Source organism: Dermochelys coriacea, chromosome 16 (genome assembly GCF_009764565.3).
Source record: "Dermochelys coriacea isolate rDerCor1 chromosome 16, rDerCor1.pri.v4, whole genome shotgun sequence".
In the NCBI taxonomy this organism is placed as follows: domain Eukaryota; kingdom Metazoa; phylum Chordata; order Testudines; family Dermochelyidae; genus Dermochelys; species Dermochelys coriacea.
Window position 1 is genome coordinate 4353647 of NC_050083.1, and position 28000 is coordinate 4381646.

The 28000-nt window shown below is 48.6% G+C and overlaps 1 protein-coding gene across 14 annotated transcripts in view; it reads left to right on the forward strand.

Moving 5' to 3' along the window:
* Positions 1–28000, forward strand: part of GRIN1 (glutamate ionotropic receptor NMDA type subunit 1) — a 73908-nt gene that overhangs the window by 21788 nt on the left and 24120 nt on the right. For 9 of the 14 annotated variants that reach the window (XR_006275992.1, XR_006275994.1, XR_005289184.2 and 6 more), the window contains exons 4-15: positions 4336–4398; positions 5125–5225; positions 13136–13257; positions 17744–17918; positions 19250–19394; positions 19491–19574; positions 20608–20743; positions 21667–21794; positions 22029–22193; positions 24705–24823; positions 25588–25700; positions 27745–27893. Coding sequence is in view for 8 of the 14 variants with exons in the window: in XM_038374571.2 (XP_038230499.1) it covers positions 4336–4398; positions 5125–5225; positions 13136–13257; positions 17744–17918; positions 19250–19394; positions 19491–19574; positions 20608–20743; positions 21667–21794; positions 22029–22193; positions 24705–24823; positions 25588–25700; positions 27745–27893 (1500 nt within the window). In the remaining 6 variants the exon portion in view is untranslated. The remainder of the gene's footprint in view (positions 1–4335; positions 4399–5124; positions 5226–13135; positions 13258–17743; positions 17919–19249; positions 19395–19490; positions 19575–20607; positions 20744–21666; positions 21795–22028; positions 22194–24704; positions 24824–25587; positions 25701–27744; positions 27894–28000) is intronic. The other 5 variants (XR_006275993.1, XR_006275995.1, XM_038374572.2 and 2 more) reach the window with 1 other exon arrangement.

The window sequence follows — 28000 nt, forward strand, 5'->3', positions numbered from 1 at the left end:
CCCTTATTCTGAGTCAATGAGTTCATGTCCCTAGACTCAGACCTGCCACTCACCTTACAACTTCCATGTCCACAACTTGTACTATTCTCTCTCCGATACCCCACTCCCTGCTGTTTCCTGCACTGTCCTTTGGATCAGCAAAAGAACATCACACTCACTCACAGCCATATTCTGTGTCCTCTTACGCCCCAGGGGGGACTGCCCCAGTTCTGTGTTATACTCTTTGTCAGCCTATCATTTGTGAAGGAGAGCCACTGAGAGCATGGGGCGGGGTGGGGCGCGGGTCTATGTGGGGGCCTGCACTGCATTTGAGCTGAATACATGATGTCTTCTGGCAGCCACTAGGTTGCTATAGATCCCCTCTAGAACCTGGGACCAGTCTCTTAGATGTTATGTCGCCTTCTCCTTTGCCACTTCTTTGGCAACTGTCAGGCCATCTCATACCCTTTTCCTTTGCTGTGGACTAGACATCAGCTGGAAAGGTTTCCATTGATCCAACTAGCTGCTGTGATGTGTGGATCAGTCTAGAAGCTAGCCGATAGATTCCAAGGTCAGAGTAGACTCTTGTGATTATCTAGACTGACTTCCTGCATAACCTAGGTGATACATAGGGTTTCTTCACCTCTTCCCCAGTCTCTTCTGGTTCTGATTGCCCTTTTTATCACAGAGGGTTTGATCCCTGGGCTAATGCACCTGAACCTTTGTCCATTTCCTTCCTTTCCATGAACTCAGGCCTGCCCTAGTCCTTTCCCCAACCATATGGTCAGACTGAGCATTGATCTGGCGCCGAACTGCAAATGAGCAGAAAGGAGAAGCTGCTGCCATGCTGTCAGGCTTTGCCAACATCTATCTGCAGAAGGCTGAGTATTCATGGTGACTGATCATTGTAAAATTCCTTATCTCTAACTCCATGTTCCCTTGTTCTTGGGGCCTGAAACCATTGGTTGGAGCATTAGGATTTCCTGTCACATCTTACCTGACAGCCTCAGAGAGTTCAGTCAGGCTCTGAGCATTACCCAAACACTGTTTTGGTGGTTTAATAATTTTAACACAGGCATTTATGCCCAGCATTCCTATCCAGTGCTGAATTCTCTGTGAACAGCTAGATTTCAGGTTTGGTTCAAGCCCATCTCCAGTGACTATCAGCCTGATCTGGCTGCTGTTCATTAGGCTGAGGAGCTCTGCCTTCTGCAAGCAGCCAAAGTCATTTCAATTAACACTTGAACACTAGCCAGTAGTTATTAGAGATTGTTCAAGACTGCAATAAAGGCCACAGAGTACCTTTGCGTTGCTAAGTGACTCTGAGCTGACTGTGTCCCAGGCCTGCTGGGCTTCTTTTCTGTGAGTGTGCCCCCAAACCAGAACACTGGGCAAACCACAGCTTCTAAGCAAATGCTGGAGACTAGTCGTGGAAAGTGAATTTTTAATTTCTGAGCATGAGTCTTTGCCTCAAATGCCTGATACTAAGAGATACACTCACCTAATCAGGAAACAGACATAGGACCCTACAACCCATATGTCTCAGCCAAACATTTTACATTTCAAATATCAAATACATACTGTAGACTCAGGACTGTACAGACGTTATTTGATTATGTTAGTTAATTAAAGACAATGAAAAGCAGCTTGTGGACAATGCACAAAGAGGTGAAATCTGTTAAAAATGATTCATTTGGAATGATTTGTGTAGCTTTGTTGTTCTATGGGGAGCCCAGCAACAACCCTTGGGAACCAGAGCAGCTAAAGAGATAACTGATAGAAATTAGGGATGGGAAAGACGAGGGTTGCAGGTTTGTCATGGCATTTTTTATCAAAAATCATTGAACAGTCACAGTAAATCGAGTAAAAGTCATGGATTTAGAGGAAAACGGTGTGTAATGTCATCAGAATGCCATTTAAAGTGGGGGGATCATATAGGGGAGGGCCCAGTCCTGTCCCCTTGGGGAGTGAGAGGAGCTGGGGGTGGGTAGCAGAGGGACCCCGCCCCGCACTCACCTGCAGCGGTGGCTCCTGTTCTTTGGGGCTTGCCTGGCTCCCCTCCTGCTATCCCCTCAGCATGCAGGCATGGCTCTCCCGCATGATGCCTCCTTCCTGGCCCTGGAGCTAATGAATCATTTGCCCTGCGCTGCGATGGGTGGGAAAAAGTGGTTGGACCATAGCCTGGGTGACCCACCCACCCCAGCTCTACAGCCTATGAAATCATGGAGACAAAGAAAAATCCTAGACACAAAGCAAAGTCAAAGACAAACTGAAAAATCACAGTACCTATGACATTTCTGCTAATATAGCAGACCTGTAGCTCTAGCAATGACTCATTAGGTCCCATCTTGTCTAGCCCCAGTAGGCTCAGGATAGAATCGTTCCCTACTCTCCAATCTTTTGTCCAGTTCGCTTGTAGGACAGCACCGCTATGCGTGTGCACAAGATCATTCAAGACTGGAAAATAAAAGAAATAGGAAATACAGGAAGCTCGAGTGCACTGCTGAAAGCTTCCGCCTGAGTGAGAGGACCAACACATCTGGAAGGGAGTGAATATTTCATTGCCTCCTGCCACCCAGACACTGCTTTTCTCTGTTGCAATGTTGCTCTGTGTCTCCCTGTGCCATGTGAAATGATGAGACACTGAGAAGAAGCACTGGAAATTCCTACCATGGACACCAGTAGAAGGAGCCTGAAATGACGGCAGAATTGGGCTCAGAGTATATTTTATTTCTTCAGATTCTTTTCTACGGTAGATGCATTTACTGTATAACATTCTAGAGTCTTAGGAAAACAAAAATCTTGCCTGTGGAGGAATTTATGTGGAGGAAAGAACAGGGAGGAGAAAGGCAATGGAAGGGCCCATCCCTTCACTGTATAGCACCCTGCAAGCATTGTACAGGCAGGAGAAATAGCAACAAGTTTTTAAAAGAAGCAGCTCTGAGAGCAGAAAGAGGGAGACAAATCAATGCAGTTTGCAAATCAAGATGCAGAGATGAAAACAGATGCATGTTTAAGGAATAACTTGGGGGAAAATGCTTTACTTCTTCACTTTTTGGTAGACGCACGGCAGATCCCTATCAGGGATTTCATTCCTACAAGAGACTATGCTGCAAAATTTGGAAGAAGATTTTGAACCCCCCAAAGTCCAGAAATATTCAGATCTAGAGGGGAATTCATCTCTAGCTTTAATACAACTCTGCCTTGATCCTGCATGCACTAGCAGTTGTAATGTTTACTGGCACGAGCACTGGCTTCTCCAGGTAGTATGCACTCTGCTCTGTAATAAGCTGTTGCAGGATCCGGCCTTCTGGGTTATGTGTCCTTTTGCAGGTAATCTTAGGAAAGGCAAGCTCAGAGGGAAGTCCCATGCCACTGGCTCCTTTGAGACTGAGCATTCTGAGGCTGAGAATGGGAAATTGGTCAACGCTCTAACTGAAAGTGAGAGAGGGATGAACTCTTCTCCCCAACTTACGGTTCAGGGCTTTTCTCCACAAGGCCTATTCTGCACCTGATCACACCTAGCATTCCCACTGAGGTCAGGGAGAGCTCCCCAGATGGAGGGCCTGCCAGGTGCGCCATGGCAATAGCAATCCACAGTGCCGGGCAGAGAGGACCATTTTATACTATATCTGTATTTTCCAAGGGCAGGTGCCCATTTTGTAATTGGATTCCCAAGGTGTGTTTTGGTGACCTGCCCTCCTGCCTTCCCCCGTGCAGCAGGTAAAGGCTGGCATGTCATCCCGTGATCACCATTGCTTCCACATTGTCACGCTTTGGTCCAGAACAGAATAGATCAAGTGTTTCTTTCTCTTTTGAGTGAGAGCAAAGCTCCACAAAACTCTCCAATCCCCGCAGCAGATATGGAGTCCAGACAGACATTTCACTTTCAACACTCACTCAGGGTGAACATGACTGTAAGAAAATAATAATAAGAAAAGTACCTTGCATTTATCTAGCACTTTTCCATACAGAACATTTTGTCCTTCCACAATAATTCTAAGGAATTACAGCAGCTCAAGCCCTTATAGACACATAAATTATCTCTGAATTTAAGATATGCATTTCATGCTGAAAAAAGTCCCTTCTACTACATGGGAACATACAACTACATCGCACGAACCATGAGGTTCAGGCCTGTTTTAATCAATGTGGCTTTTCAACTCAAGGTTTTCACAAGAGCCCAGACACCCTCTCCTATTAGTAATGGTTTTTGCGAGCTCCAGCGTTATAGAGGCCCTTTAGCAAACAGTGGAGGAGGAGGTGGATGTTGGATTGCTTTACTACACGTCATTTTCAACTGTTTATAATATTCTTCTGTGTCTACATATTTTCTCTGTGCACATTATTCATCAGAGTAAAAAAAGGAACTATGAAAACCTCGACCAACTTTCCTATGACAACAAGCGAGGACCCAAGGTATATTTGCATGGAAATGCACGCCGCCCACCAATCTAACTAGCAAATGACAAATAGCCACAGCCACACAAAAAAAAAAAAAAAAAGAAAAGAAAGAAAGAAAGAAAAAAAGATCCATGACTATGTTTCTTGGTAGCACGTTTTTATATTGACATAGTTTTGGTTTGAACTTGAGAATGGAAATCTAGCCAGCTGACCCCAGAAGGATTTCTTTTGGAGACATGCATGTGAACCAGTAATTAACTTGCAAGTTTTTCTTTTTGAAAATTGAACTGACCCCCTTTCCTCCCCAAAGGAAATGGTCCCTTGGTGTAAGATGCTCACTTTTACTCCCAAAGGTTAACCCTGTGCAATATTTTTTTTATTCCCCGTGTTTTTGAAAAACAACACTCGTTTGAGTTTTCAATTGCATTTCAAAAGCCTTTTTCTCTTTCCTGTACAATGCACGCCTCTTTTTGGGTCTTGATTGACTTCAGTTTGCATGCACAGTGCAAAACCCTCCCCAAAAAGCAAACAAACAAAAAAACCTAAAACAGAAAAGAAAGAAAGAAAAGCAAAGAAAGAAAAGAAAAGAAAAAAGAAAAAGAAAAAACCTAGTTAACCTACCATATCTAGCAGAGCTGTATACAGTTTAATGAATTCTCTTGAACCTTTTCTAGATAGAATGGCTCTCATCAGCAAGCATTAGGCCGCTGCACTAACCAGCTTTGCTCACACTAATCACAGGCTGAGAAAGTTCTTCAGTTTGACCCAGGAACCAAAAATGTGACTTCACTGCTGCTTGAAGCAAAGGAGCTGGAGGCTCGGGTTATCATCCTCTCTGCAAGGTAAGGAAATGAGCATTTGATTTTCCCTTCTGTCTTCTGCTTTAGCCCTTCACAGCTGGCATATATGTTCCACTGCTGTGCTGCTATGTTCCCATTGAAATCAGGGATATGTCAGAGGACACCTGGTCCTTCAAGATAAGTCTGCAAGAAGTAGCGAATGGATTTGGCAGTAACAAGATGGTTAAGTATGAAAGAAAATCCAGAGAGACCACTCCATATCATACAGATCTAAAGCATCTTTCATATGCCACTGTGGTTCTCTCATTGGGAGAGGTGGTTTATATTATTCTGGGGCATGGTTAAAGTAAATTCCAGTGTGTTGTAGAAATATATTGTTATTGATAATAACAGTAATAATCATAAGAACATAAGAACGGCCATATTGGATCAGACCAAAAGTCCATCTAACCCAGTATCCTGTCTTCTGACAGTGGTCAGTGCCAGGTACCCCAGAAGGAATGAACAGAACAGGTAATCATCAAGTGATCCATCCCCCGTTGCCCACTCCAGCTTCTGGCAAACAGAGGCTAGGGACACCATCCCTATTAGCTATTGATGGACCTATCCTCCATGAACTTATCTAGTTCTTTTTTGAACTCTGTTATTGTCTTGGCCTTCACAATATCCTCTGACAAGGAGTTCCACAGGTTGACGTTTATTGTGTGAAAAATACTTCCTTTTGTTTGTTTTAAACCTTCTGCCTATTAATTTCATTTGGTGACCCCTAGCTTTTGTGTTATGAGAAGGAGTAAATAACATTTCCTTATTTACTTGCTCCACACAAGTCATGATTTTATAGACCTTTATCCTATCCCCCCTTAGCTGTCTCTTTTCCAAGTTGAAAAGTCCCAGTCTTATTAATTGCTCCTCGTAAGGAATCCGTACCATACCCCTAATCATTTTTGTTGCTCTTTACTGAACCGTTTCCAATCTTTTTTGAGATGGGACAACTACATCTGCACGCAGTATTCAAGATGTGGGCGTACCATGGATTTATATAGAGGCAATATGTTATTATTATTGTCTTATTATCTATCCCTTTCTTAATGATTCCCAACATTCTGTTCGCTTTTTTGACTGCCGCTGCACATTGAGTGAATGTTTTCACAGAACTATCCACAATGACTCCAAGATCTTTTTTTCCGAGTGAAAAGAAAAGAAGTACTTGTGGCACCTTAGACACTAACAAAATTATTTGAGCATAAACTTTCGTGAGCTACAGCTCACTTCGTCGGATGCATTCAGTGGATGAGGTGAGCTGTAGCTCACGAAAGCTTATGCTCAAATAAATTTGTTAGTCTCTAAGGTGCCACAAGTCCTCCTTTTGTTTTTGCGAATACAGACTAACACGGCTGCTACTCTGAAACTTTTTCTGAGTGATAACAGGTAATTTAGACCTCATCATTTTATATGTATAGTTGGGATTATGTTTTCCACTATGCATTAGTTTGCATTTATCAACATTGAATTTCATCTGCCATTTTGTTGCCCAGTCACCCAGTTTTGTGAGATCCTTTTGTAGCTCTTTGCAATCTGCCTGGGGCTTAACTATCTTGAGTAATTTTGTATTGTGCAAATTTTGGCACCTCACTATCCTTAGACCTTCCATAGCACCCTTCATCTGAGGATCTGCAAGCATGTTAGTGACATTTATTAATGAAGCTCCCAAGCACTCTGTGAAGTAGAGAGGTTTGATGAGCCCTGTGTGTCCAGACAGGGAACAGAGACACAACAATGCGAAAGTGTCACACATCAAATGGCAGATTGTACGGCAGTCATGGCTACCTTGTAAAAGGAGCCATAGGTCTAGGAAATTCATCCCAGCCTTAGCAGAAAGTGCTTGTGACCTCTGGGGAGTATGAGGAATTGTCTGACAGGGATTTGATATGACCAGCTATACCAAACAACAGGATGGCAGCTACCCACGAAGAAAATGGCCCTGCCTGCATGGTCCATTTAGCCCAGGGCTTGCATTGCTCATGCCAGTGATGAGAGACAGAGAGATACCTCGCTCTCCTTGACCTTCACCCACTCGCCAGTGCTCTAGTCTCCCTTCTGCTAGCTTCCCCAACTCCCAGGATTTTCCTTCTCATAGTCCTTGTGCCCTGGCACCTCCTCTTACTCCCACTCTTCTTTATCTATAACTGCTGTGGCTGTTCTCCATGTCCCCACCTGGACGCATGCATTTCCCCGCTTCTCTCATCTCCACTTGCCAATACTGAAGTTACTCTCATCTGCTGACAGTGAAATATACACTGAGAAGGAAGCAGGAAAGTCTCAGCCAAGGGTTTGGTCCCATCCTGTGGCTCTAGATATGGGGGCCTAGTTTTCCTGGAGGCATCCTCACCATTGTCTGCAAAGCAGCCTCTCTGATAGCCTTTCCCTAAGTGCACAGGGAGATGCGAGTGAGCCGAGGACAGCACCTTGTGGACCAGGGATCAGGCAGTGCCCCAGCTTGGCACATTCACTGGAGATCTCTGTCATGTACCATATGTGGACTGGTTACAGAACTTCCACCCCAAAGATGCGTGAGATTTGTACCTTTAATATACTTCAGTGCCCTGCCAGTGGTCGCTGCTCTCAGCATGGATAAGGTAAGTTACACATGGTGCCTCCTAGTGGCTGAAGAGTATTAAGAACAGTTTAACATTCCATTACATTTGCTATTTTACACTTCTAACATTACATGATCATGCTATCATTGAAAGTTCAGTACATATCATTGTGTTAAGTGTATTTGAATCAGACTGGTTTTCTTATTACACGATAGGAACACATAACAGCTTGGTCATCTGTGTGTACGTTAGTTGAAATGACTTTCTCTGGTTGGTCTGGAACCTTTGAATATTCTTGTTGTTCTGCATCTGCCAAGTTTGCTCTATTGACTGTTCTTTCTGAGGAACAAACCGTAGATGTTGACAGTTTCTGTTGAACTCTCAACTGTCATTCTCAGTCGCATATGTTCTGGGCAAGGAATTCTTTTTCTTTACGACAGCTGGAGTTCATAGAATCATAGAATATCAGGGTTGGAAGGAACCTCAGGAGGTCATCTAGTCCAACCCCCTGCTCAAAGCAGGACTAATCCCCAATTTTTGCCCCAGATCCCTAAATGGCCCTCTCAAGGATCGAAGTCACAACCCCGGGTTTAGCAGGCCAACGCTCAAACCACTGAGCTATCCTTCCTCCCCGTTCTCCGTTCTTTTTCTCCATTTAGTTTAACACAAACGTGGTCACCACCTTCTAGGTCCAGCAATTATCTAACTAAGTGGTGTCTCTTATAAAAATGTTCACAAGCTCTTTTTGCCTTTGTAACTGATTTGGCTACTCTCTTCATGTCTGAAGAGGACTTTCTGAACTCTGGCTGTATCCATTGACTCTTCCCTTCTTGTTATAGGACTAGCCACTGGTCTCTTCTTCCTTGCCCTCCCTCCTTCTGTTAGTGCCTGCTGTGCCCCTTCTTCATTCTCCAACTCAGCAAACCTGTTCTTGAGCTCCATTTCTTTTTCACTAGTCAGTCTTTTCATCTGTCTGATTCTCATAGTCACATGCTTCCACTTGCTTCTTTCCTCTTGGATCATCTCTTCCATCAGCTCTATCAGGCGGCATTTCATAAAAACAAAGTTCTTTTCAAGTCCCTGCTCCAGGATAATGTAGATCCCACTGCTTCCATATCCAGTCATCTTCACTGCCTCTTGCATTCTGTGGGTCACTACCACTGCTGCCTTTGAAGCTGTCATAGCCGTCCCGCCTAAGCTCCTGTCAAGGAAAACAAAAAACAAAAAAACTGAACAAAACCAGAACACCACACCCACTCTCCCCCAAACGCCCCTTACAAACTCTTACTCAAACTCTCCTGTTTTCAGCTCCATTTGCTTGCTCCTGTGCTGCTGGCTGGCTCCTTCATTCCTTAGTCCCTTCCTCATTGTCTTCTCTAAGCTTCCCCATCAGTGACCTCACTCACCCACATGGCTTTTCCTGCCCCCTCCACCACCAAATCTAGTCTCATCTCAGCACATCTCCAGCAGCCTCTCCAACATTTCTTTTGGGCTGACCCACCACCAACTGAAACTCATTTTCTCCAACTCTGAGTTTCTTGCCTTTCCTCTTGAGTCCATTCCTTCACCTCCCTTTTCTACCACTGTTGTTAGCTTCATTGCCCTCCTTGTCTCCAAGGCTCATGCTCACTCCTTTTAAAAGCACCCCATCCTCCATGTCTCCATGGCTAATGCCCTCCTCTATGCCTTGGTCAGCTCTCACATGGACCATCATTACCTTTTCCTCTGGCTTCCCCACTTCTCACCTCTACCTTTCCCACTGTTCTGGCCCCATCAACTCCTCTTCTATCCCTCCCTTGGTTTCTGACCTATGGCCCCATCCAAATCACACTCATCCTTCCTGCCTTCCAGGTCCTGCAGTATCTTGCCCTTGCCCATTTCTCTGACCTCATGTCTTCCAGCTCCCTCCTCTCATGCTCTGTGCACCTCCCAACCCTACCATCTCAGTGCTCCCACTCTTGGCTTACACTGACCTTCATGCTGCTGTAGAGTTGGAACATTCTCCCGTTTCTAGATAACCATCTGCTTTCACTGCTCCTTCCAATCTCTCTGTAAAACCCACCCAGGCCAGGATTTATCCTGCCTAATTCCCTTCTCCAATAATGTCTCCTCTCTCTGCTAGGCTGCAACTATTCACAGCAGGGATTGTGCTTTACTGAATGTATGTAAAGCAAAATTTACATTCTCAGCATTATACAGATTTTTTTATATTCATTATAATAGGGTGAAAATGTAAAGAAACAACAGAAAATCTACAGGGTGTTTTCATCTTTATTTGATAAGGGGGATAGTAGTGCATCGTGTGTGTATGTGTGTGTGTGTGTGCGTGTGCATGTGGGTGCATGCATGTGAGTGCATATGTGTGTGTGTGTACACTAAGGAGGACAATCTGGAGAAGAGTGAAATGTACCCATGGCAAGCAAGAGTCTGCATAAGGTAAAGGCAGGGATGGATATGACGGTAGATAAGAGGGCCTCATAGAAGTTGATGGCATGCACTGATTCTTATAGAGCAGGATCGAGCCCAGGAGCGATGGTAAATTTGGAGAAGACAAAGTGAAGGATCATGGTAAATAGCTGAAGAGGCAAGTGCTATTTTCAGGGTATTTGCTGATCCTAGAAAAGTCTGATGCTGACTGACTGGAAACAGCAAGTCCAGACCCAATGTTTACAACAGGAAAAAGAGGAACTTCCAGATGTGCAGAAGAGCTTTGTATATTAGGAATAGTTAGACATTGGAGAGTGCATATTATACACCCCTTGCTATGCCCAATGCATGCAGGCTGTGAGCTTGTTACAGCCAACTGCATGGGCAGCTGCATCTTTAGTTCAGGCCATATTAACTCGTGTGTTTGGCTCTAAAGGCCCCTGGTTCAATCTCTGGCATGAGCTGCCTCATCTGCACCTGGGAATGTGCAATTTAATAAGGGTAAATCACCAGATTTAGAGATCATTACAATCAGGCTAAGCTGAGTGAAGCCCACAGCCCTAGTGAGTCTTGATTTTGGGCAAGATCGATTATTGGAGGGATGCTGATGTGCTGATTGGAAACAAGAGCGACAAGTGGAAGTTACAAGGTACCCTTGCCTTCCTGAGAAGCCACCAGTTCTCCCCCGGTAGTACTCTCCTTTTCCTTCTCCCTTCTCCACCAGCAGACAGATGGATGCTGCCCCAGGGACAGTTCTCTTGCTAAGCAGCAGGTGTGTTTTGGGCAATGGCTGCATTGCAATGGCTGCAAAATGGTTGCATGGCCTCTGCTGGTTTCTAGGTTATTTCTTTGCTAGAAGGTAGGAGAAAAAAAGGCAAGAAAGCTCACCCTGAACACAGCAGAAAGTGCATCAATTCCCTGGCCCAGCCTCGTGGCTGGTTGGAATATGATCCCATGGAAATAATGGTCCTGTTCCCCTTCTCCCCTCTGCCCCTGCCTCTTCTCCTTCAGCATCGCTCTCTCCAGGCCTTCCCCAGCCTCTCCTATGGCTGGCACACAATGCAGCCTCCTCTTCTCAGTGATGGGCTTTGTCCATTACGGACACTTGGCACCTGGTGAGGCCCAAGTGATGCGCCTGTGAGTTTTGGAGAACAGGGTGTTGTCCACAGTGACAGAGAATAGGAGCAGAGGAGAGGACAGGGTAAGGGGCTCCTCTGTGGTATCAGGCTCCTCTGTAGTAACAGGGATCTTCAAAGTTTTCAAACACATAAAGAAACCATTTAAAGCTAGAGAAGGCAGGGCTGTCACCCAGCCATTCCAGTCTAGCAGGACTCAGGGCCTCCTCGTATCACACAATCCCAGCCTATGTATTGTTGATAAGCATTGACATTGAATTAGGGCCTAATTCTCATTTACACTAATACCAATGTGCACGGCTCTGGCAGCATAAAGTGGACCTAAAGTGAGGGTGGTTGTAACTGACATCCATTGTGAGGCCCCATCACAGTACCATAGCCATGGAAAGGGACCTTTGTGTAAACCTGAATTGGGCCCTTTGGTAGTGCTTCACATTTCTTAAAGCACATTGCAGACATTGAGCCCAAACCTGCCAGGTACTGAACCTGCCAAGTACCCTCAATCCCTAGGACCTTCAGTGGAGTTGAGGGCTCCCACCTGTTGTGAGGACTTGCTTAGCACTTTTCAGATCAGGGCCCGGAAGTCATCCATCCCCATCCGGGGTGGGGGAACAGACACAGACAGGTCCAGGCAGTATTTTGACTCCTGCTTGGGCCCTATGGCTTTTGGGAAACTGCCGCCGGAATACATTGTGTCTGGGAATTAACCCAGCCTGTCACCAATCATTGCTTTGCTTGCTGCTGTGCTGACGTCCTTCCTAGGGGTAAGTGCAATGCAGTGCAGGCAGCAATGGCAGACTGGCACTTACACTGTGAGCTCTCCGAGGCAGGGACACCCTTTTTGCTCTGTGTCTGTCCAGTGCCTACCACAATGGGGTCTGTGCCCATGACCAGGGCTTGGTGCAATGATGATGATGATGGATGATGAACTGGCTGTGCCCATGAATGCCGGTCTGGGTTCTGTACAAAAATCACTTCCCTCTTCTGGGTCTGGTATTGGGTGGGTGGGTGATGGGTGAAGCTCTTTCCCGAATTAATGACTAGTACATTCTGCTTTTCCCCAGACAGATTCTAGTCTCAATTAGCTCCTTCCTGCTGTGATTTCAGACAGGGAGAGTGAGTGGGGAGAGAAAACACACTGAGCAGAAGTCCTTCCATTCACAGCCAAAGTCAAACCCATGCATTCAGGGCAGCCTCACACCACACTTCTGTACCCTGGGTATTCCTGTTTTAGGCACATAGGCACCACATGGCGACCCACCCATGCCCACTAGAAAACCCGAAGAACATTCTCTCTAGAGGCAGAGGTAGAAAGCAGGGATTGGGTGTGTCTTCTTGTTTTTTTATCATTTGCAGAAAACCAGGTTCTTTCAGCCCTTGGAGTCCATCTGCTTGAGCTGATCACCCCTCACACTGTCACCTACATTTCCAGAACAGGGTGCCGTATCTGGGCCTATCTTCAATCCCTCTGTCTGCCCCCACTCAGCAGTACTATTGTCATTTTAGGCTGGTTGTGAGACATATTGCTGGACTGGGGGAGACTTCCCAATCACAGCTAACCCTCTGCCTTTGTTCTCTGAACTGCATCCTGCTTTCATGAATCCAGTCCCACAGGGTGAGGAAAGGATGGGAAGAGGATGGGGAATTCTCTCTGCTGTTGTACAAGACTTTCATTCTGGCCGTTCTGCCTCAGCCTGCAGGTTCTGAACCAGAGCAGGGGAAAGGAAGGTAACTGGTACATGAGGAGATTGAGAGAGACTCATCACTGTAATTTGCTTTTGTCTCTTTTCAGTGAGGACGATGCTGCCACAGTGTACAGATCGGCAGCCGTGCTCAATATGACGGGCTCAGGATACGTGTGGCTGGTGGGGGAGAGAGAGATATCTGGCAATGCCCTGCGATATGCCCCAGATGGTACGTACCTCCACTTCTCTGTGCTAATGTTTACTGCACTTGCAGTGAATGTGCAATGTGATCCTGGCCTATAACTAGGACTCCTAGGTTCAAGAGGAGTGCCAGAGAGGAGACATTGCTCTGAGCGCTGTCATGGCTGTCACAGAGCATTCTGATGGAACAACCAGCTCGTTGTTACTCCCTGAAATTAGTGATGTTACCCTCTGATGCACCCCGGAACAGCAATCCCAATGCCACCAAACAAACAAAGAAGAAGCAGCAGCAGCAGCAAAACACACATTGTCAACTAAAACATGTACTAACCATGAACCCCTTAGGACAGCAACAGTCTGAACAAAACATAGAAACAGTCCCAGCCACAGATACGGAGCAGCAGACTCTGAGTAGCTGCACACACCCCATGCTATGCACGCTCACGCACACACACACGCTCTCACGTGCACACACACTCACAGGCACACACACACAGGCACACGCACACGCACGCACACACACACAGGCACACTGAATTCAGGGAGCAGGAACCAGGAAACGAAACAGGAACAAGAAGCAGGAAGGCAACATACACCAGTCATCTCAATTTCCTTCCCTTCTCTCCAAAAGTTCAGCAGGACCTGGCTGGATGCACCAGATGATCCTGGGGCCATAGGTGATACCTCTGATTCAGCTCACGAGGTGGATGCTGTTGCTGTGGCACAACTTCCCCAACTGGCCCCATGACACCATATGCACAAAGAGCGTCCTCTTCCCTGCTGGTTCCCATTCTGTCGGCAGCTCATCTCACCAGTTAACAATGAGTTCTCTTCCCTGCCGGTTCCCGTTCCGTCGGCAGCATAGCTCACCGGTTAACAATGAGCTCTCGCTGTGGTAAACTTGTCCCACTTTGTACCCTGAAGCTCGCAAGATCACACCACAAATATTGAAAATCCTTCCAGACCCTCCCCTAACATATATTCCTTTTCCAGGATAGAATGCATGGAGTCTTGCATAGATACGCTTGTTGAAAATCACATATTTCCTAAACACATCAGTTAGCTTTGAGGATGGCAGAGGAGTGGGATGAACCTTTTTCATCAGCACAGACAACTTGGTCCTCATAGGTTGACTGAAGAGCCAATAGAACAGGGTTTCTCCAATACTTTCATGGATTTACTCCAAATATCATATAAAGCACAACTTAATGCAACAAGGAAGGGGGTATTTTGACGTTCCTCCAGTATGTGAAGTACATGCTTTCCCAGAGTCCCATGCAGTTTCTCCACTATTCTATTCTTTGGGTATGGGACACAGCAGATTTATAATGTACTGCACCAATATTCATCAGAAAGACCTCAAATTCTCTGGATACAAAAGGTGTCCAATTATCTGAAAGAAAGCTCTCTGGTAGACCAAACGTAGCGAATAATGTGGTTAGGTGACAAATTAGCTCCTCTTAGATGCCTTGTGAAATTATAAATGCAATGGGGCAAAGTAATAGTCTATAACAGTCAACAGTTTGTAGTCATACAGTGCAATTGAGGGGCCAGTAATATCCACTACAATTGTCTGACAGGGTCTGTCTACAACTACTGGTTTCAAAGGTGCCAGAGGAACAATAGTTCTATACGTGTCACTCAATGTCTGAGGGCAGCCCTGGCCACTGAGCATAACTCTGCAAAAGTTCCTTCATTTTTAGTAATCCCCAAATGTCCTTCATGAGCCATATCCAGGATTGCTTGTCACAGCACTGGAGGGAGGATCACCCGGGCTTCTCTGTATAAGATATATCGAGTAGCACATGTCTTCACTGGGCACTCAGAATTAATGTTGTAGACTATAGACAAAGTTTTGTTAAGGACTGGGTCCGGCCAACCTCCTTGTGCAGGTCACCTTGCTCAGTTCAGCATCTTGAAGATGGCATCAGCGGTCCTCCCTGAGTCAGTTGACATCTCTTTCAGTCAACAGCATATGGTGTGCTCTGCTATTTCTGCATACTAGGGTGCCAAACCAGCAGAATTTCTCGAAAGAGCATAGGCAAGTATATTACATCTTCCTTTGAGATGTACCAAATCAAAGTCATACTGCTGCCCCTGAATAACTCACCACTGCAGCCTCACATTCAGCAGATCAATGGCCTTATAACAGAGGCCTGGAATAGGCAAATGATCAGTTTCAAAGGTGAAATGTCTTCTCACTAAATAAACCTGGAAGCATATAATAGCAAAAACCATTTCCAAGAACTATAGCTCAGTCTGGGAATAGTTTGCTTCTGTTGGAGTGAGAGTATGGGATGCAAAGATAACTGGCTATCCCTCCTAGAGCAGAACTGTGCCCAGATGCTGATTGAATGCATCAATTTGAAGCACTCTGGGCTTCCACGGATCAAAATAAGCATGAGAATGGATCCGACAGAGGTCTTGATGCAGGGTTTCAAAAACTTACTTTGCTTCTTCGGTCCAAACCAACTGGTCCTGGCCCCGGGTTAAATCTCCCAGCGGCTTGGCAAGGGTACTAAAACTGGGCAAGCATATCCACCTATGTATTAAGCTAGGCCAAGGAATGAACCTCAGCCGCTGTGATCAGCAGGTAGTGGTAACGAGCGACAGCTTGCAGCCATTCAGGTGTTGCTTTCTTACCGTGGGCTGGCTGAGAACACCCTAGGAACTCTACAGCATTTTTTTGCAAAACCGCACTTGGCCTCCTTCAACTTTATGCCAGCTAGTTGCAGGTAGGTTAGTACCTGGGCCAGAATAGCATTATGCTCAGGAAGAGTTTTAGCAAAGATGAGAATGTCCTCCTAATAGCAGCATGCCCCCTGGAGCTGAGACACCACTCTCTGAAATACTTCAGGAGCAGAAACTAAGCCAAAAGGGAATCGTTTTGCAAAAAATGCTGTAGCGGGGAATGAGTGACAGGATGGATCACTGGGTGATTTGCCTGCTCTGTTCATTCCCCCTGGGGCACCTGGCCCTGGCCACTGTCCGCAGACAGAACACTGGGCTAGAGGGACCTTTACTCCAAACCAGTATGACCATTCTTAAAAAGCCACAGCTCCCAGAGGTTTCCAGAAAGCCTTCATAGTGTCCATAAAGCATCCAAAAAGCCTGTTTCTCTGTAAAATGGAAAAGTGGAGATGGATTAGAAAGGCAGTCCCAGGCAGGAGGAGGAACTTGGGACTCAGAACAAAATCTTGAAAGTATGTTCTTTCTCAAAGATCATGTGTGATGCTGCAAACATCCAAATAATTTTAAGGCCAGATCCCTGCTTATGCCAGCTTCACCCCATCCAGGGATTCCCCTATGTCAGGAGGGGAATCCCCAGCTGCTGTTTGGGTGACTCTCCTTCCTTTTGTGCTGCCCAAGTGGCATAAAGAGCTTGCAGGTGAGGCCAGGGTTATAGTCCATCCTCCACTAAACTCCTGTCTCATTGGAACTAACAAGCAGCCTGTATGGCCTGAGAGAGGCACACCCTGTAGCAAGGAGAGTGCAAGATCTGTGTTTTAGGCTGGCCTTGTTCTACCTCATTCTTTTTCTCCTTGCTTGTTCTCACTTTGATATGGTTGGCAATCTTCCTGGCTTCCTGACATCACCTATACTAGTGTACGCAAGAAGATCCAGGGCCACGCAGAGAACCTGTCTTGGAACCAGAACATCTTCATTCCACTGCTGTGTTTGATCCCCTTTCCCTTCCTCTCTATTGTTACGGTTCATGATCCATTCACGATCCAAGTCGGAATCAAGGGAGTGTGAACGGTTTCAGAGATCTTGTGGGGAAGGGCAGCCTTTTGATAAGCCCCTCCCTTTCCCAAACTGGGATTGGCAAAAGCAACCTCATATAGTGTCTGACTGCATCCTAAGAGCATGTTGCAATAGCAGCAGTCCAGTGCATTAAGCACTTTGCTGGGGGGGGGAGGGAGAATCAACTAAAAGGACGCAGAGGATGGTGAAGCTAATTCACTGAGTTGCTTTGTGTTGCAGACAAACTAATTGCAGCATTGAGTTCAAATAGTCACTAACCAAGCTTATTTCTCTGATTGCTTCTAGGGGAACAACAGCTTTAGCTGATATCACTCCCAGATTCACTCCCCCATGTCCAGAGCAAACACTCACTCCAATTCAAAATAATGCCTCTTAAACTTGGGTTTCAGTTTCAGTGCTGGGTCTTCCACATGCATTGTCTACCACTTCTACTGCCTGCCTGCCATCTGAATTCCCAGTGTGCTCCCCATAACACAAAGCAAAGTAGCAAAGTGCCTTCTTACAGAAGGAAGTTGGCAATCAGGTAGCCCCAGCTTGAGCCTAACTCCTGCCCCCCTCAGCACCAAGGTTTGTAGGGAGCAGGTCCACCACAGTCCAGAGTTCATTGGCATCTTGGTGGAACTCTGCTAGCTGAAGGCCAGGATCAGGGGATCCATGGATCTTAGTTCGGTGTTGGCAAGAAAGACCTGCAGGGAGGGCATGTCTGCCTGGGGTTCTCTGACCTGTGCCATGCTCTCTGTTTGCTCCAGGGGTGATAGGTTTGCAGCTCATTAACGGGAAGAACGAGTCAGCTCACATCAGCGATGCTGTCGCAGTGGTAGCTCAGGCAGTCCATGACTTATTCGAGAAGGAGAATATCACGGACCCCCCGAGAGGCTGCGTTGGGAACACCAACATCTGGAAGACTGGCCCTCTTTTCAAGAGGTACCTGGGCTCAGCCCACCCCCCCCCCCCGCCCTCCCACCCCTACACACCGTATGTTTGGTTATTTACTATCAATCATTACTTTGGGTAGGAACTGGATTATGAGTTCCCCAGATTCCCCAAATGTTTGAAGAGATGGTGTAACCTAGTGGTTGGAGCACAGGACTAGGTGTCAGCCTCCCTGGGTTCTCATGCTAATTCTGCTGGTGAATTAATCCACTGATGAGAGAGGGAAGGGGATTTGAATTGATACTTAATTTTTTTAATACATCTACATGGTTTTGTCACTCAAGATGGAAAGTGAATCTGTGCAGAGTAATTAAGAGCAACAGTGATCACTGCAGGAAATTGCGGGGAATGTGCACAACCACTTCCATTCCGATCAGCTATTTTCAGATGATACTTTTCCAAGGAATTCACTTTCAGTTTGATGAATATAGAAAATCCATTTGCAAAGTCTGAGCACACACTATCCCGTCAGTTTTGGACTAATAGGGAATGAAACAAATATAAGCATAATCTTGTCCATGGTAAAAAAAAAATGCCAGGAAATTTTAATTTAATTTTGTACTGGTCTACAGCACAATAGCATGTCAGCTTGAAACGTCACATGGGACTAGACCCCACTGAGGAGCGGTGAATAGAATTGGGGGAAATGGTTTTCATTTAGAAAATGTAAGTGTTTCAGAAAATTGTGCATTACACATGCAAAGTAGCTTTGTTCATAAAATCTGTAGTTTTACACCTGGGATGGTCATTTGATCTGGGAGGCCATAGGCGTGCTCTTTGGTGCTGTGGCACTCGGGAGATCTGCAGGCTGGGATCTCTGTACTGTGAGGCTGAGTTGCTCTGTGGGATGGGATGTGGGTGCCCTGGAGCTCAGTTTTTCTGCAGAATCTCATCTTGGTGATGCTCGCTCTTGCTTGGGAGAAAAAGTGAATTTGTAGCCTCACTCTCTTGATATTCATTCAGTGCCCAGTGTCCCATTCTAGCTCACATGGTCTGATTTGTTTTGATCTGTTGTGTCTGCTACACTGATCAGTTCATAGACTGACACCAGCTGAGCTCAGGGCTCCATGAGGTTTGAAAACTCAGGGGTAGTTCCTGGGCTCATTGCAAGCTGCTGGGGCCGATCTAGTCTAGGGAAAACAGATCCACAACTTTTATCTCATTGACTAACAAAGGGCCTGATCCCCTAGCCACCAAAGCTCTTCCCCAGATAGCCAGGCTGCCCTCTCACTGAGCTCTCATCCGCCCTGCTGCCCTGTGTTCTGGGAGGAGAGCAGATGAAGAAACATGTACTGGAACCTAAACAGGGGTGTTCTTTGTAGAGTGTTGATGTCGTGCAAGTACACCGAGGGTGTGACTGGGAGACTGGAGTTCAATGAAGACGGGGACAGGAAATTCGCCAATTACAGCATCATGAACCTGCAGAACCGGAAACTGGTTCAAGTTGGGGTTTACAATGGCAGCCATGTACGTATGTTCCTCCAGGGAAAGCCAGAGATGGAGGTGCAGAGCCTGCATCAGGCATCTAATGTCTCTCTCTCCTTCTCTCGGTGACACTCGCAGGTCCTGCCCAATGACCGGAAGATCATCTGGCCAGGGGGAGAGACAGAGAAACCTGCAGGCTATCAGATGTCAACCAAATTGAAGGTACCAGCAAATGACTCAGCAGTTGTGATGGAGCCACTAGTAGCTCCTCTCACATATCCTCTCACATATCACATACCTGGCCTTGTGGCAGGACTGAGTCTCAGTTACATTAAAAAGCCTCATTATGCTGCACCAGCAGTGTTCGGGGCTGCAACGTGGGAGTGCACTAAGTTACACGAAAGCACATCTAGACGCACTGTCAAGCCCCTTTCCTTTGCAGAGAAGTGTCAAAGGTCTTAAATGTAAATGTGGGGCAGGCCCAGACTCATTCAGTGTTGTGTTGTCTGTTTGTAAATGGGACCCTGAGCGGGGCTCTCTGGCCCAGTTCCTAGGTCAAAGCTAAAGGGGATTCATTTTAACTTGAGCTGGTGTGACCTACTGGACAGAGCACTGGCCTGGATGCGAGAGACCTGGGTGCTCTTTCTGGTTCTGCCTTTGGCCTGTTGGGTGACCCTGAATAAGTTATTTACTGAATAAGGCCTCCTTCTATGCCTATATATTTTTTTCTACTGAATGCATCCGATGAAATGATCTGTAGCTCACGAAAGCTTATGCTCAAATAAATTTGTTAGTCTCTAAGGTGCCACAAGTACTCCTTTTCTTTTTTGCTTCTATGCCTCAGTTTCCCATGTGTAAAATGGGGGTAAATGCTATTAGCCTCATTTTAAAGTGCTTTGAAATCTATGTGGGAGAAGTGCTGTGGGAGAGCTGGGTGGGGGGAGGATTATTATTATTATCATTATGCATTTGAAGGAGCCTTCCCTCTGTGACCTCTGACCCCTTCAGCAAACACTTCCTGTCCTTACTTTCAAAGCCCATCATAGCCTGCTTTCCTGGCTGAGCCTTGCTTTAGAGAAGGGGACTCCTTTATTGGTGATGGGCACCGTGGGATCCATGCCACTCATGAGCTAGACTGAGTAGTCTAGACAGTTTGTGTTTTATCGGGGCATCCCACATGCCCTTGGGGAATGAGAAGGCCACCTGGCAGAGGCTCAGTCTCTGAGGCAAATGGGCATTTCTGCTTCCTCCACAGATTGTGACAATTCACCAAGAGCCCTTTGTGTATGTGAAAGCAACACAAGCTGATGGAACATGTAAGGAAGAAATTACCATCAATGGAGACCCTGTGAAAAAGGTCTTTTGCACTGGACCCAATGAGACCATCCCAGGTAACTTCTTCCAGGGAATGAACATGCAGCAGCAACTCAGATCAAAAAAGTGAGGGAGCCCAATCCTGCTCTGCGGCCTGCAGACCTTTAAAGGGAGCAGCCAACTGGAAAATATCTGAGCACCTTGCCAGGCCAGAGAATGCCCCATTCAGCTCCTCTCCATCACCATGTGGGTGTTGGGAATCTCAGATGCCCCTGCACACAGAGATACAGCCTCCATGCTGGTCTCTCCTCTCTCTGCATTCCTCTCGTCTTCTCCTTTCTTCCCTTCTCTCTGACTCTCCTCATGCCTCTTTCTCTCTCTTACTCACTGTCTCCTTCCTTTGTTCTCTCTTTATTTTTGTCTCTTCCCCCATACCATAGTAAAATATCCCATGGCAGTAAATTCCAATGTGGAAGTTACTTTGTCTTCCTAAATTCCTTGAGTTGAACACTGTGTTCTCCTTCATTTCCTACCCTGAATTGTTGAGCAGTGTTGCTGTGGGCTGCTAAACATCCACTGCATTCCACTGCAGTGGTGAATGCATTTCAGTGGCATTGATAGGGTTCCTGTATAACCTTGCTAATTCACTGCACACATAAATCACAAGTAAACCATGTCTGGGTGTTTCTCATTTTTGAGCACAGGGCTGCAGTGAGGTCTCATTGCTATGACTTCTTCACTCTTGCAAAATACATGGCAGAACATTTGCTGGAGCACTTGGAACTATTCCGACACATGAGAGCTGCCCCATGGCACAGAGCGGATGCTTTCTCTTTGCTGTTAGCAAATTTGTTTGTTAGCTCATTAATTCGCAGCCAAGGGTCTCCCAGTCCTTTGCATGGGCTTGCTAGGTTCTGCTGGGTTAGGCGCTGATGTGAGGAATTCTCTGCAATCTTTGTGGTGCTGCGTAACCCTCCCTCATCCCTGCTGCCCTCTACAGGCCGCCCCACTGTGTCTCTGTGCTGCTATGGCTTCTGCATCGACCTGCTGATCAGACTTGCAGGGGTGATGAATTTCACCTACGAAGTTCACCTGGTTGCTGATGGTAAATTTGGCACACAGGAGCGGGTGAGTTTGGACATGTCCCTTTGCCCTGTGTTGATGCAGAAGAAATGTATATCGGCCGCTGTCAGCAGCAGCTGGGGTTGCTGTGAGGAGCCTCAGCCAAAGCCCCCCTCTGTCCCAAACGGGAGAGGTTGATGTGCTGATGCTGCCTGTGGAGGTGTTCGCAGAGCCTTGGGTGGGCGAGCACCTTGGGGTCAGCAGCAGAGTGGGGCTGACCCTGGCTGATGGCTCTTGCAGGTCAATAACAGCAATAAGAAGGAGTGGAACGGGATGATGGGGGAGCTCCTGAGCGGCCAGGCAGACATGATCGTAGCCCCCCTCACCATCAACAACGAGCGTGCGCAGTACATCGAATTCTCCAAGCCCTTCAAGTACCAGGGTCTCACCATCCTGGTGAAGAAGGTAAGGGCGGGTGCAGCTAGTGCCAGAAGACATGCCCTTCAGAGACAGGCAGGGATGAACAGTGGGTTCCTTCCCCACACCCAGGCAGCTCCAGTTAACAAGTGCCTCTGGACAAAACCTCCACCTCAGCCCCACTTCTCTTCCTGCCCCAGACCTCTCATCCACCCCTGCCCGAGGCTGCTTCCTCCCCATCCAAGGCCCCTTTTCCTGCCTCCCAAGACCCGCCCCTGCTCTTGAGTCCATCCCACATTTACTGGGCAGGCTGCAACCATGATACACCAACCCTGCATTTTATACTGGGTCCTTGGCCCGGCAGCTTTCAAGGCCCTTAGCAGTGCAGGCTCCAGCTCCACAGAGGAGTGAGACCCCCTCCTGGAGCCTTGCGCTCAGCGCTGTTGGACGGTCAGGGGCGTGACTCCAGTGCGTGGGACTGACTCTCCTCTGCTGTCCCTCTCCCAGTTTTAAGCACTACCTGGAGACTTTCCCTGCGGCTAGTATTCATTACAATCACTCTAGGCCCCGTTGTTAGAACCCGTCCCCTCCCTGGTCCCTGTATTTGCTGGAGTGTGAGATGCATGCTTTGGCTGTATCGTTAGTTGTGTTGGTCTTTCCAGGTGATTTATTAAGTATGACGGTACAGCACCCTGGGCACTGGGTGGGGTCACTCACTACTAAGCAATGAATGAAGATAAGGGTTGTAGCCTTTTGGCAATACTAATGCTGCCACCGGCCTGTTCAGCGTCCTTTCCCCCCTAGGGTTGCCAACTTTCTAACTGGAAAAAACTGAACACCCTAGCCCCGCCCTTTTCCTGAGGCCCCACCCCTGCTCACTACATTCCCCCTCCCTCAGTGGCTCGCTCTTTCTCACCCTCACTCATTTTCACTGGCCTGGGGCAGGGGGTTGGGGTGCGGGAGGGGGTGAGGACTCTAACTGGCGGTGTAGGTTCCAGGGTGGGGCCAGATATGAGGGGTTCAGGGTGCGGGAGGGTGCTCTGGGCTGGAGCAGAGGGTTGGGGTGTGGGAGGGAGTACAGGCTCTGGGCTGGAGGTGCGGACTCCGTGGCGGGGCCAGAAATGAGGGGTTCAGGGTGCAGGAGGGGGATCTGGGCTGGGGGGTGGGGCCGAGGGAATTCGGAGTGTGGGAGGGGGCTGTGGGTTGAGGCAGGGGGTTGGGGTGCAGGGCGGGTGTGGGCTCTGGGTGGGGCTGGGGATGAGGGATTTGCGGTGCAGGAGTGGGACTGGGTTTGGTGGGGCTCAGGGCTGGGGCAGGGGGTTTAGGGCTTAGGGCTGGCATGCGGGGTTACCTTGGGCAGCTCCTGGTCAGCAGCACAGTGGGGCTAAGGCAGGCTCCCTGCCTGTCCTGGCTCCGCGCTGCACCCCATAAGTGGCCAGCATGTCCAACTCCTAGGTGTGGGGGCCAGGAGGCTCCGCACGCTGCTCTCGCCCTTAGGCACTGCTCCCCAGCTCCCATTGGCCGGGAACCGTGGCCAATGGGAGTGCAGAGCCGGTGCTCAGGGCGGGAGCAGCACATGGTGCCCCATGACCCACCTCGCCTAGAAGCTGGACCTCCTGGCCGCTTCCGGGTGCAGCGCAGACCCAGGGCAGGTAGGAACTAGTCTGTCTTAGCCCTGCAGCACCACCGATCAGACTTTCACCGGCCCAGTCAGCAGTGCTGACTGGAGCCAACAGGGTCCCTTTACGGCCAGGCGTTCAGCCAGACACCTGGCAACCCTGCCCACCCCACGTGCCTCCCCATGCTGCAGCTGAACCCCTCCATGACAGTCTTATTGGCTATGGAGCTGGGTCATCTCCCCACATCTCTCTGGACCAGGAGAAGGTCCGTCTCCCAAACTCTCCTGCCCTCCCAAGGTTATTCCCCCACCCCCATTCCTTGCTCTCCAGTGATGGCACCAGGGAAAAGCAAAGTTTTCAACGGTTTTGCACAAACATGATCTTTGAATCCTCTCTTTTAAGAAGGAAACTAAACCCTTGCAGGCTGGAGAATGGCCCTGGCCCCTGGACTATCTTTGTTGGGTGGAGGCTAAACCTCCCTTGGAGGCTGAATGAAAATAAAGTGTCTCTGGAGCCCCTTTAAAGTAGTGACTACAAGCCCTCACCTGCAGGAACAGGCCAAGCCTTGGGTCCCTCCCGCTCTACCCCATATAAAGTCTTTGGCTCCCTCTTGCTCCAGAAAGGGGAGGGGCTATTACATTCCGAGCATCCCGGCTGAGGGCTGATCTCTGATTTGGGAGCAGGAGCAATGCTCAGGCCTGTTTGAATGTCTAGTCTTTCCTCTGGGGCCAGTGTGGGAGAGTTCCCGCAGTCTGCCCCCAAAGAGGGCTGCATTTCTATTGCAACAGTATTGTCCCCGGCTACATGGACCATCCAAAGCAGAGGATGCGGGGAGGCAGGGCTGGATGCAGGAGGCTGGCAGAGTGGCAGATTGGCAGGGATTTGGTTTCCTAAATGACTCTTTCCTGCCAGGTGCCAATGCTCCTTCCCTTTGTGCTAGGAAATCCCCCGCAGCACCCTCGACTCCTTCATGCAGCCTTTCCAGAGCACGCTGTGGCTGCTGGTGGGACTCTCAGTGCATGTGGTGGCCGTGATGTTGTATCTCTTAGACCGGTTCAGGTAACTGACTTTTGGGTGAGAGTGGGAGCCTGTGGGGGGGTGCACTTAGGACAGGGTGGGGAGGGGACAGGGAGGGGAGTCGAGCTGGGTCACTGACACCTCTACACAGGGCTCCCCCAAGGCCTGCTGGTGAGCGTGAGCTGGAACAGAATGTGGTGCTCTGCTGTCAGTGTTAGCTCTCGGGAGCATCTAAACCAAGGCTCCATGGGCTGCACTGGCTCCTGAGTGACACTGAGTGCCGTGGAGCTCCAGGAATTGGCTCCCGGACCCGTGGGACCCTGGCCCATTGATGTGGGAGCCGAGTCCATTCATGCCTTGCAAGTGGTCTAGGGGCTGTGAGCCGATCTTTATTTTTAGGATTTTCTCTTCATGGGCCCAGAGGCTGGAGCCGTAGCAGCATGAATGGCTAAATCAGATCAGCACAGACATGCCTGTGATGGGAGCCCCACTGCTCTGGGGAAAGCCCTACGGAGCAGGGGGTGGCTGCAGGAATTGGACAGGGGTCCATGCTGAGGATGCCCCTGGCAGTGGGATGCCAGTGGGGAAGAACTACCTATGCAGCCTGGGAAGTGGGAGATGGTTGTGTGACATTGCGGGAGGGGGTTGTTGTCCATGGAGCACAGTCATGTGGGGTCAGAGATGCTGAAGGCAGCTTCAGGGTGTGGCCCTGGTGAGGGAGCGTTGGGGAGCAGCCATGGGAATGGGACGTGCTGGGCAGCATTGGGGCTGGGTGTGCCAGCAAAGCGGTTGGCCCTGTTTTTCAGCCCGTTTGGCCGGTTCAAAGTTAACAGTGAGGAAGAGGAGGAAGACGCACTGACCCTCTCCTCGGCCATGTGGTTCTCTTGGGGAGTGCTGCTGAACTCTGGGATCGGAGAAGGTAAGATCTGTTTGAGTTCAATACGAGTTAATTCAGGGAACCTAAATGGGCTGTTGAATACAGGAGGTGACACTAGATGATCACAGCGGTGATCTTCTTGATTTAAATACTATGAATTGAGAAGGCATTAGCACACATCAGGGCCCTTGAAGTAGCAGGCCCAGTTGATTCATCTCAGATCTGAGTGAGACACCAGTCCAATATGCTGGGGGAGCTTCATATCCATCTTCCCCTCTTTCGGAGTGGCAGCATCTGGGAGGGGCAGCACCAAGTCCTTCCTGGGTGTGTCCCCCTCTCTGGTCCTGGCCCCACTGCTGAGCCCCCCTCAGGTAGGGGCCCTCTGCTAGGTCCAGGCTGGGAGCTCTGTGACCAGAGGGAACTGTACTCCTTGAGTTAAGCTGTATCAATGGGCTGCTGCTCTGTGTCCAGGCAGCCACCCTGGAGCAGGTGTAGCTGAGCTGATGAACTCTTCTGACCAGCAGCAGCTCTCACGAGCTCTTGGAGTTCCTCCAGTAGGGCACCCAGAGGGACAGGGTGGAGGCAAACTGCTCCCAGACCAGATGGGCCCTGCTTACATGCTGCAGTCTGCTGTAATGCACTGGTCCTGGGGGCTCGATGCCCACATGCATCAGAGCACACCTGTGGGAGCACTGGGGCTTTAAGAGAGGCTGGTGCTCTCTTGAGCTCAGACCTTTCCTAAGCTGGGCTAGTGCTCCCTACATGCTGGCCAGCTGAGTAGAGAGGTCCTGAGCAGCCCAGCCTGTGAAGTGCACCTCTTCCGAAGAGGAACAGGAGAGCCGTGTATGTCCAGGGAAGGGGCTGTCCATGAGGGCACCCTGGCCGCACAGCACTGTTCTCTGCAATGAACCTGCCGGAGACAGGCAAAGGAAGCTCTCACATGGAAGGCTAATGATCCCGTAAAGGCTCAGGGCTCCCATGTGCAGCATGCACAGGGTCTCTCCATCCCACTGTCCGGCAGGAGCACAGCAGGCCTGGCACCCAATAGGGTGAGAGTGTTACCTGCTTCAGTGGAAACTGCAGGTGGGATTTAGATCAGCCCAGTGTCCTGGACAAATGACAGCTTTGGTCATGGCAGAAAGTCCATCAATGGCTATTAGCCAAGGTGGTCAGGGATGCATCTCTGAGTGTCAGAAGCTGGGAGTGGATGACATGGGATGATTGCCTGTTCTGTTCACTCCCTCTGGGGTACCTGGCATTGGCCACTGTCGGAAGACAGGATACTGGGCTAGATGGACCTTTGGTCTCACCCAGTATGGCTGTTCTTATGGTCATTGCATTCTGGCCTAACATGCCTGCTCCTAGTACAAAAACATGCCAGGGAATCTTCAGTGGTGAGGACATGGCACTTTCAGTTGTATCACTGGCTCACTGCTGACTCAGAAGAACGAGTGCCCCTGCTGTAGACACATCACCTCTGCCTACAGCACCCACTGTTCCTTGGGGCCTCCCACTCAAGCACTGGCCTGGCCCCCCTTAGCCACTAATTCCCTCTGCTGTGTAAGCAGCTCCTGAGGAAGGACCTGCTGTCACACCAAGACAAATGGTTTCTCTTCTACATGGGCTGGGACACGGTCCCACCATGTCTCACCATGTCACTGACCAGCAATGCCCATTCTCCACTCAGGCAAGAGCTGACCTGTCTGTCTGGAGGCACTGCTGACTAATGACAATCATTTCCAGGGTGGAGCTATTTGCTTCCCTGGCAAAGGGGAAGTGTGTAGCTCTGTACTGGGAAGCAATACAGCAAACTGGACCTGTGTTCTCCCTTTGCACCAATGCCCTGACATTCCCAGAATGGTACATAGAGTCAGCCGTGTGACTCCCATAATGCCCTGTGGCTGAGAGCCTCAGGAGACGGGTCAGACAGTGGCAGTTCGGACAAGGCAAGGGGGATTGTTTTCCATCCCTGGGTATCAGATCCGTGTTGTCCCACCAGGTACCTGTCTGCTCTGGGCAGTCTCTCCTTGCTGACACATATGGAGCTGCGTCTTTGCTCCCAAATCTTTCTCCTTTCCCCCCTCAGGTGCTCCCCGGAGTTTCTCTGCTCGTATCCTTGGCATGGTGTGGGCTGGCTTTGCTATGATCATTGTGGCTTCCTACACTGCCAACCTGGCTGCCTTCCTGGTGTTAGACAGACCTGAAGAGAGAATCACAGGCATTAACGACCCCAGGGTAATTAGCGTGTGTCTTTCTGAGAGGGTTTGTGTGTGTTGTGCATCATTGAGGCAGCGTAAATGTGGAAACATACAATGGTCTAATGTGAATCTCCTGGCCGGGAA